Consider the following 20,067-nt stretch of genomic DNA (forward strand, 5'->3'; position numbering starts at 1 on the left):
ACCAAGTCCCCTCTGAAGACCCATCAGAAAACTAGTCTAGTTCCAAGTGAAGGAGATAGGACTTTGAAGGAGACAATAAAGAATTTGGACTTTAACACCTGGCTATTCTTGTGGTTATTACTCTAATTGAAATGAAAGCTCCCAAGCTCCCAAGACCTCCAGAAAACCGAACTAAGAACATTACAAAAAAATGACAATGTATTAGGGCATAAAGACCTTAAAATCAAATGTTAAAAAGCAAAAATAGTAAATGCATAATTTTCAATAAAAGGCTAGGGGAACATGGACCAAAAATTAATTAGAAACTAAATAATCTAACTAAACAATGAGTGGGTGAAACAACAAATCATAGACAAAATTAATAATTAAATACAAAATATGAAATTCTAAAAATAAAAGGGGTGATTAATAAAACTGAAAGTAAGAAAATTACTGAATTTATAAATAAGGCTAAGAGTTGGTTTTGGGAAAGAACCAACAAAGTAAGTAGATCTTTAGTTAATTTGATTAGAAAAAGAAAAGAAGAAAATCAAATTGTTAGTATCAAAAATGAAAAGGGAGAACTTTCTACCAATGAAGGGGAAATTAGAGCAATAATTAGAAATTGTTTTGGTCAATTATATGTCAATAAATCTGATGATCTAGGTGAAATGCAAGAATACTTACCAAAAATATATAGATTGCCCAGATTAACAGAAGAGGAAATAAATAGTCCCGTTTTAGAAAAAATTGAACAACCTATTAATCAATTTTCTCTTTTTAAAATTATAACTTTTTATTGATAGAACATATATGCATGAGTAATTTTTACAACATCATCCCTTGCACTTACTTCTATTCCAACTATTCCCTTCCCCACCTCCATCCCCTCCCCTAGATGGCAGGCAATCTTATACATGCTAAACATGTTTAAGTATATCGTAGATACAGTATATGTGTGCAGATCCATACAATTCTCTTTTTTGCACAAGAAAAATTGGGTTCTGAAGGTAAAAATAATCTGGGAAGAAAAACAGAAATTTAAGTAGGCCACATTCATTTCTCAGTTTTCCTTCTCTGGGTGGCTAATTCTGTCCATCACTGATCAATTGGAACTAAATTACCAGCAGGATGAATACAGAGAGGTTTGGAGAGACTGACAGGAACTGATGCTGAGTGAAATGAGCAGAAACAGAAGATCATTATACACTTCACAACAATACTATATGAGAATGTATTCTGATGGAAGTGGCTATCTTCGAGAAAGAGATGATCCAATTTAGTTCCAATTGATCAGTGATCAACCTGCTGTAAAATTAAATAGTTTTTATTTACCAGATATATGCATGGGAAATTTTACAGCATTGACAATTGCCAAACCTTTTGTTCTAATTTTTCCCCTCCTCCCCCCTCCCAGATAGCAGGTTGACCAATACACGTTAAATATGTTAAAGTATAAATTAAATACAATATATGTACACATACAGGTCCCTTTCCCTTCTTTAAGATCTCTTTGGGATATAAGCCCAGTAGTAACACTACTGGCTCAAAGGTATGCACAGTTTGATAACTTTTTGAGCATAGTTCCAAATTGCTCTCCAGAATGGTTGGATGTATTCAAAATTTCACCAACAATGTATCAGTGTCCCTGTTTTCCCACATGCCCTCCAACATGGTGCATTATCTTTCCCTGTCATTATAGCCAATCTGACAGATGTGTAGTGATATCTAAGTGTTGTCTTAATTTGCATTTCTCTGATTAATAATGACTTGTTCCTGACTATTTTAAGGAAAAGTCCATTTATTCTTATACTCTCAAGTGTTTTTAATAGGAGTGGGTGTTGGATTTTACCACATGCTTTTTCTGTATCTATTGAGATGATCATATGGTTTTTGTTAATTTAGTTATTGATATAGTCAATTATGCTAATGGTTTTCCTAATACTGAACCAGCCCTGCATTATTGGTATAAATCCTATTTTGTTCTACTGTATTATCCTGGGGATGATTTTCTATAATCTTTTTACTAATATTTTATTTAAGATCTTTGCATCAACATTCATTAGAGAGATTAGTCTATAATTTTCTTTCTGTTTTCAACCTACCTGGTTTAGGTATCAGTACCATGTCTGTGTGATAAAAGGAAGTGGAGAGGACTCCTTCAATCCCTATTTTTTTCAAAGAGTTTGCTAGAATTCACATGTAAATCCATCTGATCCTAGGGATTTGTTCTTAGGGAGGTGATTAATAGTTTATTCTATTTCTTTTTCTAAAATGGGACTGTTTAACCAATTTACTTCTTCCTCTGTTAATCTGGGCAAGCTACATTTTTGAAGGTATTCTTCCATTTTACTTAAGTTATTGAATTTATTGGCATAAAGTTAGGCAAAGTAATTCCTAATTATTGCTCTAATTTACTCTTCATTAGTGTTGAGTTCTCCCTTCTCATTTTTGAGACTAACAATTTGATTTTCCTATTTCCCTTTTTTAATCAGATTTACTAAGGGTTTATCCATTTTGTTGTTTTTTTCATAGCACCAACTCTTAGTTTTATTTATTAAGTCAATAGTTTTTTTTTTTTCAATTTTATTAATCCCTCCTTTTATTTTAGGCCTATTGCACAAAATAGAGAAAAAGGTCAATGAATTGGGCTTGCAATTAAAAAAGCTAGAAAAGGAACAAATTTAAAAACCCCAGTCAAATATTAATCTTGAAATTTTAAAAATAAAAGTATTCTGAAGGTAAGAAAGAGCTTAGATAGAGCATGTGTCCTCTCTGCCATCTTGGTCAGAAGTCCTATTAATCAGTTTTCTGAGAAAAAATCCCCAGGGTCAGATAGATTTACATGTGAATTCTGCCAAAATGATTCATTCCAATACTATGCAAAGCATTTGAAAGAATAGGGAAAGAAGGAGTCCTAAAAAATTCCTTTTTTGACATAGATATGGTACTGATTCCTAAACCAGGTTGGATCAAAATGGAAAAAGAAAATTATAGACCAATCTCCCTAGTGAACATTGATGCAAAAATCTTAAATAAAATATTAGCAAAAACATTACAGAAAATCATCCCCAGGAAAATACCCCATGACCAAGAAGGATTTATGCTAGGAATGCAGGGTTGGTTCAATATTAGGAAAATTATTAGCATAATTGACTATATCAATAACCAAAATAACAAAACTATATATTATCTCAATAGATGCAGAAAAAGCATGTGGTAAAATCCAACACCCATTCCTATTAAAAACACTAGAGAGTACAGAAATAGACTTTTCCTTAAAATAATCAGTAGCATCTATTTAAAACCATCAGTAAGTATCATATGTAATGGGGATAAACTAGAATCAGTCCCAATAAAATCAAGGGTAAAATAAGGTTGCCCACTATCACCATTTTATTCAATATTGTATTGGAAGTGTTAGCTTTGTCAATAAGAGAAGAAAAATAGATTAAAGGAATTAGCATAGGTAATAAGGAAACCAAATTGTCATTCTTTGCAGATGATACAATGGTCTACATACATGTAGATTCCTAGAGAATCAACTAAAAACTACAAAAAACAATACACAACTTTAGCAAAATTGCGGGATACAAAATAAATCCACATAAATCATCAGCATTTTTACATATTACCAACAAAGTCCAGCAGCAAGAGATATAAAGAAAAATTACATTTAAAATAACTGTAAATAATATAAAATATTTGGGAGACTATCTGCTAAGGCAACATCAGGAATTATGAACACAATTACAAAACACTTTCCACACAAATAAAGTCAGATCTAGTTGATTGGAAAAATATTAAATGCTCATGATTAGACTGAGTCAATATAATAAAAATAACAATACTATCTAAATTAATCTACTTATTCAATAATGCTATACAAATCAAGTATGGAAGAACAAAAAGTCAAGAATTTCAAGGAAATTAATGGAAAAAATACAAATGAAGGTGGCCTAACTGTACTAGATCTAAAACTATATTATAAAGCTACAGTCTTCAAAACTATTTGGTACTGGCTGAAAAATATATTTGATCAGTGGAATAGGTTAGATCCACAGGACAAACTATTCAATAACTATAGTAATCTAGTATTTGAAACACAGAGACCTCAGCTTTTGAAATAAGAACTCACTAACTGATAACAACTGCTGGGCCTATATCCTAGAGAGATCTTAGAGGAGGAAAAGGGAACCACATATGCAAAAAAATGTTTGTGGCAGTCTTTTTTGTAGTGGCAAGAAACTGGAAAGTAAGTGTATGCCCATCAGTTGGAGAATGGATAAATAAGTTATGGTATATGAATGTTATGATATATTATTGTTTTATAAGAAACAATCAGCAAGATGATTTCAGAGAGTCCTGGAGAGACTTAAATGAACTGATGACAAGTGAAATGAATAGAACTAAGAGATCATTGTACATGGCAACAAGAAGATTATAGGAAGATCAATTCTGATGGACATAACTATTTTCAACAATGAGATGATTCAGGATAGTTCCCAAGATCTTGTAATGAAGAGAGCCATCTTCACCCTGAGAAAGGACTGTGGGAACTGGGTGTGGATCACAACATAGCATTTCCACTCTTTTTGTAACAACAAAAGTGTTTGCTTGCATTTAGTTTTCTTTCTCATTTTTTTTCCTTTTTGATCTGATTTTTCTTGTGCAACACAATAATTGTAGAAATATGCATAGAAGAATTGCACATATTTAAATTGGATTACTTGCCATCTAGGGGAAGGGATTGGGGGAACAAGGAAGAATATTGGAACACAGAGTTTTGCAAGGGTCAATGTCGAAAAATTATCTATGTATATGTTTTGAAAATAAAAAAAAAACTTTAATAAAATAAAAAAGTAATCATGAAGCCAATATTGACTATTTTCAGTGATGAAATATCCCTTAAGTCAACCCTTTCAACTTATGACCAACTCTGATTGTTAAGAAATTTTTTTCTTATATCAACTCAAAATCTACCTATTTGAAAGTTCCATCTATTACTCATAATTTTGACCCCTGACTAATAAGAAAAGTCTTAAGTTTCTACCTGACAACCCTACAAAAAATTTTAAGACGTGTCCTACATATGCAGGACAAATCAAAATCTTCTCCCCTTCCTTTCTTCTTCTTTCTAAGTCTTCTCTTTCTAAGATTCATTGGCAAAAGGGAGAACAAAATGTGTTTTCAACTAAGGTCTAGAATCTATTTCCTAATGTTTAAAATTTCTTAGGCTACTCACCAAAAGTTGCATTTGTTGCCACTACCCAGATTTCTCTCCTAGCTATCCTCAGTTCATTTAACTAATATTTATATGACAGTTTTTAGACTAACAATTTTGGTCACCTTACCTCTACATCCCTCTAGAGAAAAGCTTCTTAAACTGTGAGCTGTGACTACATAGGGGGGTCACGAATGTGGAGGCCAAGAAATGATGATTTATTATCAGGAAATGTTGATTTGAACTGTTTTATCTCTAAGGTAGTGTAAAATTTTCTCAGGAGAAAAAGGGTGGTAAAAGTAGAAAAAAAAATTAAGAAGCTGTCATCTACAATATATCAGTATACTACCTAAAACCTTTTTCTTCTTGCTTTTTGGGATGACTGGAATATAGTCCCTGACAAAATTATATTTCTGTTGGTCTTCCCCTAGATTATCTCCATAATGCTTCCTGCTTCTCATTTATGGATTTTTTTCATGTGACTTTATCTAATCCATCCTTTTTTAAAATATATCCTCCTATACCATCTGTTTCAATTATATTCCAGTCACTTCACACCTCAATGATACTTTGGAAATCAAATTTACCTCTATGAATCTCCAATCCAACTCTTGTATTAGTCATACTACTATATTACAACAGATATATGAGACCACGAGTTTCATTATTGTTTTAATATTTTCTTCTTGAAAATTACTGGATCTTTCTATTTATATTCCTCTTCTTTTGTCATGCCTGGTACTTTCTCTTGCTTTTGACTTGTCGATTAAATACCAGTAGTTTCCCCTTTGCTTCTTCATCTTCAGGATTAGTTTTATCTTGATCAGATTTTCAAGTTTCCAAGTAAATTACACACTTGCATACACACAGAAATGTATCTGTGTACACATAGATATAAATCTCCAAAAAACTTATCTAGTCAAATAATGTATGGATTGTAGATTAAGAATTCCAAGTGTATAATAAATTTATCCCTCCTTGGATTTTTCCTAATTTTTATTAGATAAGGGACTTGACTTTCTCTGGTGTAATTGATTTGCAATTAGCAAATTATTGCCAATACTCAATTATAAACTAACTTTAGATAAAAGTATGATTTCTAACTCTTTAATAGCTTGAAGTTCACTCTCCTCTATTGATCATATTGCATTTGTTTATCTATCCAGATCAATTTTACCTTTTTTTTAGGTAACTAGAATTGGGCCTAAATGCTATAAAAAACGAGAGAAGTGAAATCTAATACCTTCATGAATTCTGAAATATATGACAGCTAGTTACTAGCAACTTTGTTATTCTGCACTCTTGTCTCTCGTGTTCCTTGCCCACTTGGTTTACAAGTGGTTCTTGCAGTAGAACCAGTAGGAGAGATATACCCTCCCAATAGAAATTGTAGCTATATTTGAGGCCCTACACAAGCAGCCAGTCAATAAGTATTTAAAGAAGACATTGTTATAAATTATAGGAAATATGGGAAAGAAAAGAAAAGAAATAACCCTTGCTGTTCTACATTCCCAAGTAGTTTGTATTCTGTTGGGAGATGCAAAAAAATATAGACAGGGTAGATGAAAAGTAATTTCAGGGGAAAGAAGGCCAATAAAAACTTATTGATTAAGGCAGAATTTTAGCTATTTGAAGAAAACCATGAAAGCTGTGCTAATACGCATTATCATATTCATTGGGTATGAATCATTGTCAGCTTGCCTGATATCATTCAAATGATATCTCTGCTTTATATTAAAATATCATTTAAAGAGGAAAACAATCTGAACTTATCTAACTTGTTTGAACTAATGTTGCTTAGTATATATTGTAAAAAATATATATATATTTTAAAATAAATAAATAAATCTTGTTCTAAATTTCTAGTCAGAACCTGTGTTTAATGCCATATTTATTGTTAGTCTGAAAACAATTTATGACTCTTCTAGTGACCATGGGAAGTTTTGGACTCCTGTTATAGATGACAATTTTTTCTGCTACAGAAACTCAATTTGTGGTTAACTTTTTTCTTTAAGCACCAGCGATCTCATGAGGATCCAGCTGCACTGAGATTTAATTTCTATGAAGTTGTAACAACAGGACATTGGGCCCCCTCTGAATTAAAAACACTACAGAAGAGATGCCTGACCCCTGGATGGTATGCAGTCCACATAGAGAGATGGCTAACTTATTTCTCTACTTCTCAGGTAATATTGAATTTTTTCAAACCATTTCCTACTAAGGTTGTTCTCAAAGTGTGATTCAGAGATCCTTAAGCATTCCAGATACCTCATTCAGAGGGTCTAGGATGCCAAAATTATTTTATAATAATGTAAAGATTTTTTCAAAATTTCTAATACAGTAAAATATTAAAAGATATAATCAACATAAATAAAAGCTTTTAGGGTTAGTTGAGTCCTTAATGATTTTAAGAGTGTAAAGCATTCTTGAGAGCAAAATATTTCAACCTAGATAAAAATTATGTCTCTTTGACCACCAGGGAATTTAAATTAATATGATAACTAGTATGAATTTTAAAATCCCAAGTTAAGAGTTAGGAAGGAAAGAAGGAAGGAAAGTAGAGAAAGAGAGAGAGAGAGAGAGAGAGAGAGAGAGAGAGAGAGAGAGAGAGAGAGAGAGAGAGAAAGAGAGAAAGAAAGAAAGAAGGAAAGAAGGAAGGAAGGAAGGAAGGAAAGAAAGAAAGAAAGAAAGAAAGAAAGAAAGAAAGAAAGAAAGAAAGAAAGAAAGAAAGAAAGAAAGAAAGAAAGAAAGAAAGAAAGAAAGAAAGAAAGAAAGAAAGAAAGAAAGAAAGAAAGAAAGAAAGAAAGGAAGGAAGGAAGGAAGGAAGGAAGGAAGGAAGGAAGGAAGGAAGGAAGGAAGGAAGGAAGGAAAGAAAGAAGGAAGGAAGAAAGGAAGGAAGGAAAGAAAGAAAGAAAGAAAGAAAGAAAGAAAGAAAGAAAGAAAGAAAGAAAGAAAGAAGAAAGAAAGAAAGAAAGAAAGAAAGAAAGAAAGAAAGAAAGAAAGAAAGAAAGAAAGAAAGAAAGAAAGAAAGAAAGAAAGAAAGAAAGAAAAAGAAAGAAAGAAAGAAAGAAAGAAAGAAAGAAAGAAAGAAAGAAAAGAAAGAAAGAAAGAAAAAAGAAGGAAAGAAAGAAAGAAAGAAAGAAAGAAGGAAAGAAAGAAAGAAAGAAAGAAAAAGAAAGAAAGAAAAAGAAAGAAAGAGAAAGAAAGAAAGAAAGAAAGAAAGAAAGAAAGAAAGAAAGAAAGAAAGAAAGAAAGAAAGAAAGAAAGGAGGGAGGGAAGAAGGAAAGGAGGGAGGGAAGAAGGAAAGGAGGGAGAGAAGCAAGGAAAAAGGAAGGGAGGAAGGGGAAGGAAGGAGTATAAAAGAGAGGAAAGGAGGAAGGAATGAAGGAAGATAAGAAGGAAAAAAGGAAGGAAGGAGATTGCTAGTCATGCACAGAGTATGAATGTTAAAGTATGAATTGATTGTGAGAGAAATGAGAAGATAAAGTACTATATTCTCCAAACCCTTGCTCAGGACATAACCCCTGAACAAGAGTAGAGTCAGCATGGTACTGTGGGAAATCACACAGGTTGAGAATCTGAGGACCTAGCTTCAATTCCTGTATAATTTTGGAAAAGTCACTTAACCTCTTTTATCCTGCATTTCTCCAACTGCAAAATGAAGGATTGGGACCAGATAGACTCGTAAGGATTATTTCAGCATTATATTTACATTCCTACATAATTATGGGATTGTAAGAATGGAAGAAGAGAAGTATTATTCTTTGTTTAATACTTTCATCTGCCTCTAATTCAGCTTCAACATGAGGTCTGGAAATTCTGCAATAAGATCAAAGTAGAAATACTAACCTTAGCAATTTAAAAAGCTGGCTTTCTAGATGGTGTACATCCCCTTTCTTTTTATCCCTCAATGACTTATTTTTGTCTCATGGCATTGCAAAAGAGTGGCTAAGATTTTATTGTCCTTAAAATTATTATTTTGGGTTTTCTAGTTGCTGATTATTGATGGACAACAATTGAGATCTGACCCAGCTGCTGTGATGGATGAAGTGCAGAAGTTTCTGGGAGTTACTCCTCATTACAATTACTCAGAAGCTCTAACGTAAGTCTATTCCTGTGAACATTTATTATTTGAGAACATAAATGATGATTAGTAGATATGGACATAATATCATTAATAATGGTCAGAAATTCATAGATGCTCAAAAATATCGATTTCCACTGTTGTTTTAGCATCTCCCCTTGGAATAAAAAATGGTTTCCAATGGGGTACTATTCATTTCCTTGGAATAATAACAATAGCAATAATAATAATTTTCTTTGCAAATCATTTTAAGCTTTGTACACAGTAATGTATTTTATCCTGAGAGCAGCCAAATGACTTATATTGTATATATTTTGTTATCTTCATTTTACAGATGATGAAACTCAGAGTGAAAGTGGTTAAGTGTCTTTCCTAGGGTGTTACAACTAAAAGTTTTATTAAATAGGGCTTTTTGTTCAAGTCTTCCCAACTCCAAATTCACCACTTTAACTATCCCACCACAAATATAACTATGTAACAGGAATATCTTCCCTAAGTCCTTTTCTGATGTCTCATTATGGTATAAAAATACCTTTGAATTCTAGGGTATACCAATGGAGTACAAACTTTTGCAGGTTTTAACAATATGAAAAAGCTTTGAATAAGAAACCAGAAAGGGGCCTTAAAAGAAAAATCAGACATTTTAGATTCTTGATCCTGGAGTTTGGGGAACCATAGGAGTTTATTGTAAAGAGATTGATCTTGGAACTAATAGGGGGCTATAATAATTTATGAATACAATCTACCAAATCTGCATGAATGGTGAAAAAACTCCTTTGATAAAAATATGGATTAATTCCAATCTAACCAAGTATTTATTAAGCATTTATTTTTTGCAAAGCACTAGTATTGTATAATATAAAAAATTACCTCTGTTCTCAAGAAGCATGCATTTTATTCACGGGATAGACATATGAAAAATAATCAGTAGTGATATAGGAGAGAAACAGGTCAAGAAAATCACAAAAGAAAAAAAGTTTCCTAAAGAGGAGATCCACTCTTGGTTTAGAGAGATCAAGAAAGATGGCGACTATAAAAGACATCAGATTTAAAAATTATGGGTTCACTGAAAATCTTCATAGAAGCAATATCAATTGAGTGGCGAGGTCAGATGGCAGATGATGAAACTGAAAAATTAATGACAGAGAAGAAATAGAGGAAAGAAAGTAGTTTAAAGGGAAAATATATAGGACTTTGCTTGAATGGATAGAAGGATCAAATGAAATTTGTTGTTGTTTCACTTGTTTTGTTTTAAGTTTAGGGAATTCTATTATTGTTGATTTTTTATATTTGACTCTTCATGACCCCATTTGATTGTTTCTTGACAAAGATCCTGGAGTGATTTGCACTTTCCTTCTCCAGTTCATTTTACAGATGAAGAAATTAAGACACACACAGGATTAAGAGACCTGTCCAAGGTCACACAGACAATTTATGTCTGAGACAGATTTGGACTTGGGAAGATGAATATTCCTGACTTTAGGCCCAGCACTCTATTCACTACACCAGATAGCTGGCCTCAAAATAGGGAGATTTTTTAGGTGTAATTTTTAGCAAAAAGGAAAATAGATGGTAGACTGAATACTTAAAAATCCGTCCTCTATACTTGGAACAATCTCTCTCATCTATGTTCCAACTACTGGTCTCCTGGTTTTCTTTAGGTCCTAACTAAAATTTCACCTTTTACAGGAAACCTTTCACCAACCCCTCTTAATTTCAACAATTTTCCTCTTGGTAAAGGTGTTAATGATTTCTTGTTTGTCCTATTTATATTTCAAATAGATTTTAAAAGATTTATCCTCTTTATATTTCTTGCTTTATATATATATATATATATTTGCTTGCATGTTGTCTCCCATAATAGATTGTGCTTTTTTAGAACAAGAATTTGAATTTTGCCTCTTTTTGTATCATTAGTCTTACCACAGTGTCTGGCTTATACTAAGTTCTTAATTAATCTTATATACATACATGTGTAAATATCATGTATATAAAATGTATAAGTATATATAAGCTTCTGCTAGAAGAGAAAGAAGGAAAGTTTTTGTTTTGTTTGGTTTGGTTTTTTTGGGCCATTTCATTCTTTTTTTTTTTTTTTTAAAGAAAAAAAGGATTTTCGGGTTCTTCACATAGCTAGCATTTCCTTCATGAATAATTTCCCTACATGAATATGATTAGAATACATGCCACAATCTGGCAGGTCCTTAAGCAAAACAATTTCAGTAATTTTTTTCAAAAAACGTCTAAGTTATTAATTTATGCCTGGACACCTGCCTTTCCTCATTTGCAGTACTTTGGGTACTTTGTGGGTTTTTTTTAATATACCCATCATATTTACTATAAATAATGATTTGATGTTCAATAAATGTGTACAATCAAAATAATTTAGTGGAAAAAAAACCCTTGTTTTCAAATGTCTCTCCTTTGCAAAAATTAATCAATAATGATATAAAAAATGATCCAGATAAACTTCCCTCCACCATTATATTTTTATTCTTGTCAAAAATATGTACTTTGTAAAGATTCTAGTCCTTGACTCACTTAACATCTTATTTAAATCATAATTATGAAACAATGAATTAACAAATATTTCTCAATTTCCCATTCCCTGAAAGAATGTAAGCTTCTTGGGGGTAGAAACTTTTATTTTTTTCTTTGTATGTGCATTGACTACCATTATAGCAAATGGCACTGAGTAAGTAATTACTAAATGCATGTTGATTGACTAATTTTTCCTCTAGTATTTTGAGGGAAATAAAGGCAGTAACACAATGGGAAATTTAGTTCATGACAATCTAATCCTCCAAAAAGACTTCTGCCAGTTAGGTTAACCCTCCATCTGTAGGTATTTTTGCTATTTTAAACTCTGTCTCAGAGCAGCTGTTACAAAGAGCAGTTAATGATCACATTCTTTCCTGAGATCTCCAAAATACTTAATTGCAAGGGACACATTTTCCATCTATGTGTCATTTTCCTTGCTTTGTTTCCAGTGTCATATTTTTACCTTAATTCACTTAAATATACTCATCCTGAGGCAGAAAAATGCTGTTTAAGGGCATCGTTCTGCAATGCTTTGCTTCTTATGCACACTGAGTTGTTTCTCCTCTTGGGAAATTAATGAAAGGGAAAGCAATGCATAAGGCAAGGAACAGATTGAAAGTCCAGGTTGGAAATGACTCCACTATGAATTTATCCATTTAATCAGTGATTTATTTAATTTTAATTGATAACAAATTCTAGGACAACCTATATTGCAAAGATAAGGTCTCTGATAGTAGACTGAATAAGAAACTATGAAGAAAATTTCTCTCTTCTGCTAAATGAGTTCACATATGGGCTGTAACAAATCGCAGGTGCACTCATATTATAGAAATGGGCCCAAGGCAATAAAATATTCTGCAACTAATTAACTTTACATCCCAGGCAATTATACTTCATCCTTCTAAAACATCTGCTGAGCACCAAAAACTCAAACCCTTTCGATGTTTTATGCATGGAGCAAGTCCCATAAGCAATAAATTCAAAATTTACCTTCTCATTTGGGTTCTGCTTTTTCTTTTTGCTTTACCTTTGTTTTTTGTCTTAATATTTCCGGGATTTAGATGAGATAATCAGGCCACATAAGTAAGAAAGTAAGATTCCTTCCTTTTGTTATTGAGTATATAGTTTTAAACAAAATGAACATTGGACACATCTGCATAGAACAGAGTAAAGTAAAATTTTGAAATCTAAATTATGAAGTTCTTTCTGTTAAACAAACCAAATGTCAAACTTTATTTTTTGTTTGGTAAAAAGATTGCTAAGTATGGAAAGAGGAGGATCACTGTCAGAAATCATGGAATATGTGGGAGAAAGAGTGAGCATTGTGCAGATTCCAACTTGTCTACATATTATCCTATTAAATTATTGTCCATATTCTCTAATAAATTCTTTGCAAGCAATGAATACTCTTATTGTCAAGAGAAAGCCCATTTTCCTAGTCACACAAGGGCACAGAGTCACACTCTATTCCTGAGTGACCACATATCCAATCTGTTGCCAAGGTCTTTCATTCTGACTTTACAATATTTCTCACATGTTTCTTTCTCTCCATACACACAGCAGAATGACTAAATTATTTTGGTTGGTCTTTGCCACAATTCTCTCCCTTTATTCCAGTCAATTTTCCATTCAAAGTTATCTTCCTTAAGTACAGTTCTGACCACATCATGTTATTGTCGAAACACTTCAGTTATTGTTGACTCTTCTTGATCCTATTTGAAATTTTCTTGGCAGAGACTGGAGTAGAATTGCTATTTTTCTTCTCCAGTTCATTTTACAAAGAAGGAAATCAAGGCAAACAGAATTAAGTGACTTTACCAAAATCTCACAAGTAGTAAGTGTCTGAAGCAGAATTTGAACTTAGGAAAATGAATCTTTCTGATTTCAAGTCCAGTGTTTTATCCATTGCATCCATTATCCCTCTACTCAGTAAGCTCTTTATTACCTCCAGGATCACACAAGCATAAAATTCTCCATTTATGGCTTTAAAAGCCCATATCATAGACCCTTCTTACCTTTTCAATCTTATACTTTAATCCTTTTCACACACAATCCATGACAGTGACCTTCTTTGTTATTCTGCCATAATACTCTCTATCTCCATTCTGTGTCTTTGATCCTCTCCATCTTCTTTTCCACTTTCTGGCTTTCTTCATGACAATGCTAATCTTCCTGGTCTCCCCTCTAGCTTTCCCTGTGAGATTATCCTCTACTTATATATAATTTATATGCACATAACTGTTTGCTTATTGTCTCCCTCACTGGCCTGTGAATTTTTTGAGAATAGAGACTTTTTTTCTTTTTGTCTTTATTTTCCAGTGTATCACAAAATGCTTGGAACATAATAAGTAATAAATAAATCCTTATTTACTGACTGGTGATGACATTTTGGCCATGATAACTCATGAAACAAAAAAAATGCAACACAGACTTTTGCAACAACTGACTGGGATGGCAAAAAAGTGGGGAAAGAATACTAAACATCACAATTGATCAGATTACCTACTCTTAGCCAGTAACCAACAAATGAAAATATTAGTAGAAGAATTAATTGTATCAATCTTAACATTATTACTATAAGTGAAACCAGAAGACAAAAGAAATTGCTGCCATGTGGGAAAAATTGGTTCCCAGTTTCTTCTTGGAGAGGCAAATGAAGGCATGGAAATCTGAACAAAATATTTATGGACATTCACAACAAAGACATCATAATCAAAGTTTAAAAATGGTAAAAGCAATAGTCGGCAAATAATTCTATTTGTGTAGCATCTTTATAGTCCCGCAATTGATATGAAAATAGCAAGTCCAATTTGCTTATTTTTGTTTATTTAAGTAAATTTGACTCAGTAAAGCAAAATATCACCTTAAAGTTTCTCTTCCAAAATTCTCATTTGCGAATTAAAACCATACAAAAGTCCTTGCATGATCTAATAGATATTTTAATTTGACAATGCAGAGTTAATTGATAACAAGTTAGGCATAAAAGAGAGAGATTTCTACTCACTAAAAATATTAGCCTCCATAATAGGAAAAAATCTAGCATGAAAGCCAAATAAAAGACAAATTTCCCATAGATAGCACATATTTGTTTGTAAGAAAAAAGCCCATAATTATTAAAAAGAATAATTTAGTTATATTAAGACATAATGGGACATTACACAGCCTCAGATGAGATCCATGATCACTTAAAAAAATGTCATTGAACCATTAGCTCTCCTGTTGCCTTACTTCCACACCTAGACTTAAGATATTAGGAAGACCTGAGTTTAAATCTAGTCTCAAATATTTACTAGCTATATGATCTTGGGCAAATCACTTAGCTCGATATGACTCCCTCCCACAGTAGTTATGAAGATCAAATGAGATATTTTTTGTAAAATGCTTCAGGACTTTAAAGCACTACATAAGTGTTGTTGTTGTTGTTATCCATGCTTTTTTGATTGGACTTCTAGAAATCATGTTCCTTGTCTCTGGAGAGAATTCAACTTTTGAAATCCTAGCTTGTCTATGAGGTACCTTGACTGGTAAATGAATGGCAAAGTCTCAGATAAGACCATATATTTCCCATATTATTTAGACCATCTTTTAATCAGTCTTTTCCCACTCCCTGCTCTCCCTGCACTTCTTACCTCTTGTTTACTGTCATGGTAATTAAATCAAGAATATATTTCTAGATGGCAGAGAGGACACATGCGTCTATGTAAGCTCTCCTTTACCCTCAAACTATTTTTGTATGAAACTCAGCCTTGGAATAAGTGCTTGATTGTCAAAACTCACAAATACTGGGAGAACAACACATTACCACTGAAGATAATCTCAAAATTCTCCAGAAACAGTCTGTTTTTGCTCAAAGGTAGGACCGCCAAGCCAGGCACAGAATCAGGCAAGTAGACAGCGAGAACATGGTGAGCATGCTGAGCAAACCAGAGTGGGGTGGGGTGTGGTCTTCGCAGGCTAAAAATTTGCTAGTGTCTGCTGCTCTGGCTGCAAACCAGTATGGCTGCTGATCTACTGATCAGCAGAGAAGCATAGACACAGGGGGTAAAGACTATAACCCCAAGACTAGAGTCTTTCTGGATCTGGCTACACCCACTCAGCACCTGGAGGGACTCAGTAAAATCTCAGCATGCAACCACTGATCTCAGCGCAGATGCTGACTACAGCACAGATGCTAATCCTAGCTCAGACTCTGATCTCAGCACAGCCATTGCAGTTCCACTGTTGCTTCACTGTTCCTTTCTGTTGTTTGTTGAGGAAGCTTAGTAACACAATACTGCCCCAAAAGCAGACTGCAGTTTTGTTTTGTTTTGTTTTGTTTGTCAAAATGAGTAAAAGGACAAAGTGGGCTTTTACTATAGATAGCTTCTATATTGAAAGAGAACAGATTTCAAATCGTGAAGGAGACTCAAAGCAGATTGTCTCCAGATGAAGTCCCAAATCAAACACTAAACTTGAAATTCTAAAAATAAAAGGAGAGATTAATAAAATTGAAAGTAAAAAAAAAAAGACTATTGAGTTAATAAATAAAACTAAGAATTAGTTCTATGAAAAAACCAATAAAATAGATAAGCCCTTGGTAAATTTGATTAGAAAAAGGAAAGAGGAAAATCAAATTGTTACTCTTAAAAATGAAAAGGCTTGCCACTAATGAAGAGGAAATTAGAGCAATAATTAGGAGTTAGGAGTTATGACAATAAATTTGATAACTTAAATGAAATGGATGATTATCTTTAAAAAATAGCTTGCCCAGATTAAAAGAGGAAGAAGTAAATTGGTTAAATAGTCCCATTTTAGAAAAAGAAATAGAACAAGCTATTAATCAACCCTCTAAGAAAAAAATCCCCAGGATCAGATGGATTTGCATGTGAATTCTAGCAAACATTTAAAGAACAATTAACTACAATGTTATATAAACTATTTGAAAAAATAAGGAATGAAGGTGTCCTACCAAATTCCTTTTATGACACAGACATGGCACTGATACCTAAACCATGTAGGACAAAAACACAGAAAGAAAATTATAGACCAATCTTCCTAATGAATATTGATGCAAAAATCTTAAGTAAAATATTAGCAAAGAGATTGTTGAAAATCATCCCCAGGATAATACATCATGACCAAGTAGGATTTATACCAAGAAAATAGGGCTGGTTCAATATTAGGAAAAGTATTAGCATAATTGATTATATCAATAATCAAATTAACAAAAACCATATGATCATCTCAATAGATGCAGAAAAAGCATTTTGATAAAATCTAAAACCCATTCCTATTAAAAACATTAGAGAGTAGAAGAATAAATGGTCTTTTCCTTAAAATAATCAATAGCATTTATTTAAAAACATTACTATGCATCATATGCAATGGGGATAAACTGGAACCATTGCCAGTAAGATCAGCAGAAACAAGGTGGCCCACTATCACTATTACTATTCAATATTGTATTAAAAACACTAGCTTTGGCAATAAGAGTTGAGAAAGAGATCAAAGGAATGAGGAAACAAAATTATCACTCTTTACAGATAATATGATGGTATACTTAAAGAATCCCAGAGTAAAATTAAAATCTATTAGAAATAATTCATAACTTTAACAAAGTTGCAGAATACAAAATAAATCCACATAAATCCTCAGCATTTTTATACATCACCAACAAAACCCAACAGCAGGAGATACAAAGCGAAATTCCATTCAAAATAACTGTTAATAGTAAAAAATATTTGGGAATGTAACTGCCAAAGGAAAGTCAGGAGCAAAACTGGGGCAGTATGAGCAAAACTACAAAACACTTTCCACACAAATAAAGTGAAATCTAAACAATTGGAAAAATATTAAGTGCTCTTAGATAGGTCAAATGAATATAATAAAGATGACAATACTACCTAAACTAATCTATTTCTTTAGTGTTATAATGATCAGACTCCCAAGAAACTATTTTAATGACCTAGAAAATAATAACAACAATATTCATCTGGAAGAACAAAAGGTCAAGACTTTCAAGGGAACTAATCAAAAAAAAAAAAAAAAATCAAATGAAGGTGGCCTAGCTGTACCCGATCTAAAACTATTTTAAAGCAATGGTCACCAAAACCATTTGGTATTGGCTAAGAAATAGACTAGTTGATCAGTGGAATAGGTTAGGTTCACAGGACAAAATAATCAATAACTATAGCAACCTAGTGTTTGACAAACCCAAAGATCCCAACTTTTGTGATAAGAATTCACTATTTGACAAAAACTGCTGGGAAAACTGGAAATTAATAGGGCAGAAACGAGGCATGGACTCACACTTAATACCATACACCAAGATAAGATCAAAATGGGTTCATGATTTAGGTATAAAGAATGAGATTATAAATAACTTAGAGGAACATAGGATAGTTTACCTCTCAGACTTGTGGAGGAGGAAGGAATTTGTGACTAAAGAAGAGCTGATCACAAAATAGGAAATTTTGATTATATCAAGTTAAAAAAAACTTTTGTACAAATAAAACTAATGCAGACAAGATTATAAGGGAAGTAATAAATTGGGAAAACATTTTTACAGTTAAAGGCCTCATTTCCAAAATATATAGAGAATTGACTTTAATTTATAAGAAATCAAGATGATCTCCAATTGATAAATGGTCAAAGGATATGAACAATTTTCATATGATGAAAGTGAAACTATTTCTACTCATATGAAAGGGTGTTCCAAATCATTACTGATCAGAGAAATTCAAATGAAAATAACTTAGATACCACTACATACCTGCCAGATTGGCTAAGGTGACAAGAAAAGACAATGATGAATGTTGGAGGGGATGAGGGAAAACTGGGACACTGATGCATTGTTGATGGAGTTGTAAATGGATCCAACTATTCTGGAGAGCAATTTGGAACTATGCTCAAAAGGTTGTCAAACTATGCATACCCTTTGATACAGAAGTGTTACACCTGGGCTTATATCCCAAAAAGATATTAAAGAAGGGTAAGGGATTTGTATGTGCCAAAATGTTTGTGTCTAGAAGCTGGAAATTGAATGGATGTTCATCAGTTGGAGAATGTTCTGTAAGAAATGACCAGCAGGATGAATACAGAGACTTACATGAACTGATGCTAAGTGAAATGAGCAGAACTAGGAGATCATTATACACTTCAACAACAATACTATATGAGAATTAATTCTGATGAAAGTGGCTATTTTCATCAATGAGAGGATCCAATTCAGTTCCAATTGATCAGTGATGAATAATCAGCTACACCCACTGGGAAATAAGTGTGGACCACAACATAGCATTTGCAATTTTTCTGTTGTTGTTTGCTTGCATTTTTGTTTTCTTCCCAGGTTATTTTTACCTTTCTAAATGTGATTTTTCTTGTGCAACAAGAGAACTTTATAAATATATACACATATATTGTATTTAACATAAACTTTAACATATGTATGGGACTGCCTGCCATCTAGGGAAGGGGCTGGAGGGAAGGAGGGGAAAAGGTGCAACAGAAATATTTGCAAGGGTCAATGTTGAAAAATTACCCATACATATGTTTTGCCATTAAAAAGCTATAATAATATTTTTTAATTACATTGCTTTTGGAAAGATTGTTTGAATTAAGTGTCTTCTGCCTATCTCATCATTTCTGTTGCTCCCTAGATCAAATCTCTCTTCTTTGTGTGCCACTCGTTTTCTTGCATAGACTTCCTCTAGTAGAATAAATTCCTTGAGATCAATGATTATCTCATTTTTCTGTTTGTATTACATGTACTTTTTTTCCATTCACTCATTCATCTGAAAAACCAAAATTTCTATGGAGAATATATGAACACCGAGCAATTAATCCACATAATATAATAATATTATCTTAGACAGTAACTTACCAATGAAAAAATGAGCCGGGTCCAGAGGTGAAAAGGAAGAGGAGAATGAATATCCCAATTCCTCTTTGAGAATCAAATACTCATCATTCCTAGTTTTAAACTGTATATTCTTTGAAGGAGATACATGTTGTAGATATTAGCAGGCTGCAACAAATGATAAGCAGAATTTACAGGACATCATCAAAATGTATAATATATCATCAAAAAGTTATATGACTGGGGGGGAAAGCTATAAGTGTAATTGATGGACAACTTGTGTACTCCAGTACCAGGAATATGAAAAAATTTATCAGAAGATCCTGATCACGATGGGTTGCCACGATGCAGCAATGTAGAAAATATTCACATCAATGAAATCATAAATCTGTCCAAATAGTT

General features: G+C 32.7%; 1 protein-coding gene across 6 annotated transcripts in view; it reads left to right on the forward strand.

Moving 5' to 3' along the window:
* NDST4 (N-deacetylase and N-sulfotransferase 4) overlaps positions 1 to 20,067 on the forward strand; it is a 390,250-nt gene that overhangs the window by 360,705 nt on the left and 9,478 nt on the right. For all 6 annotated transcript variants that reach the window (XR_012483096.1, XR_012483095.1, XM_074272775.1 and 3 more), the window contains exons 11-12: positions 7,219 to 7,389; positions 9,196 to 9,305. Coding sequence is in view for 4 of the 6 variants with exons in the window: in XM_074272775.1 (XP_074128876.1) it covers positions 7,219 to 7,389; positions 9,196 to 9,305 (281 nt within the window). In the remaining 2 variants the exon portion in view is untranslated. The remainder of the gene's footprint in view (positions 1 to 7,218; positions 7,390 to 9,195; positions 9,306 to 20,067) is intronic.

This window comes from Sminthopsis crassicaudata, chromosome 6 (assembly GCF_048593235.1).
Source record: "Sminthopsis crassicaudata isolate SCR6 chromosome 6, ASM4859323v1, whole genome shotgun sequence".
NCBI lineage: Eukaryota > Metazoa > Chordata > Mammalia > Dasyuromorphia > Dasyuridae > Sminthopsis > Sminthopsis crassicaudata.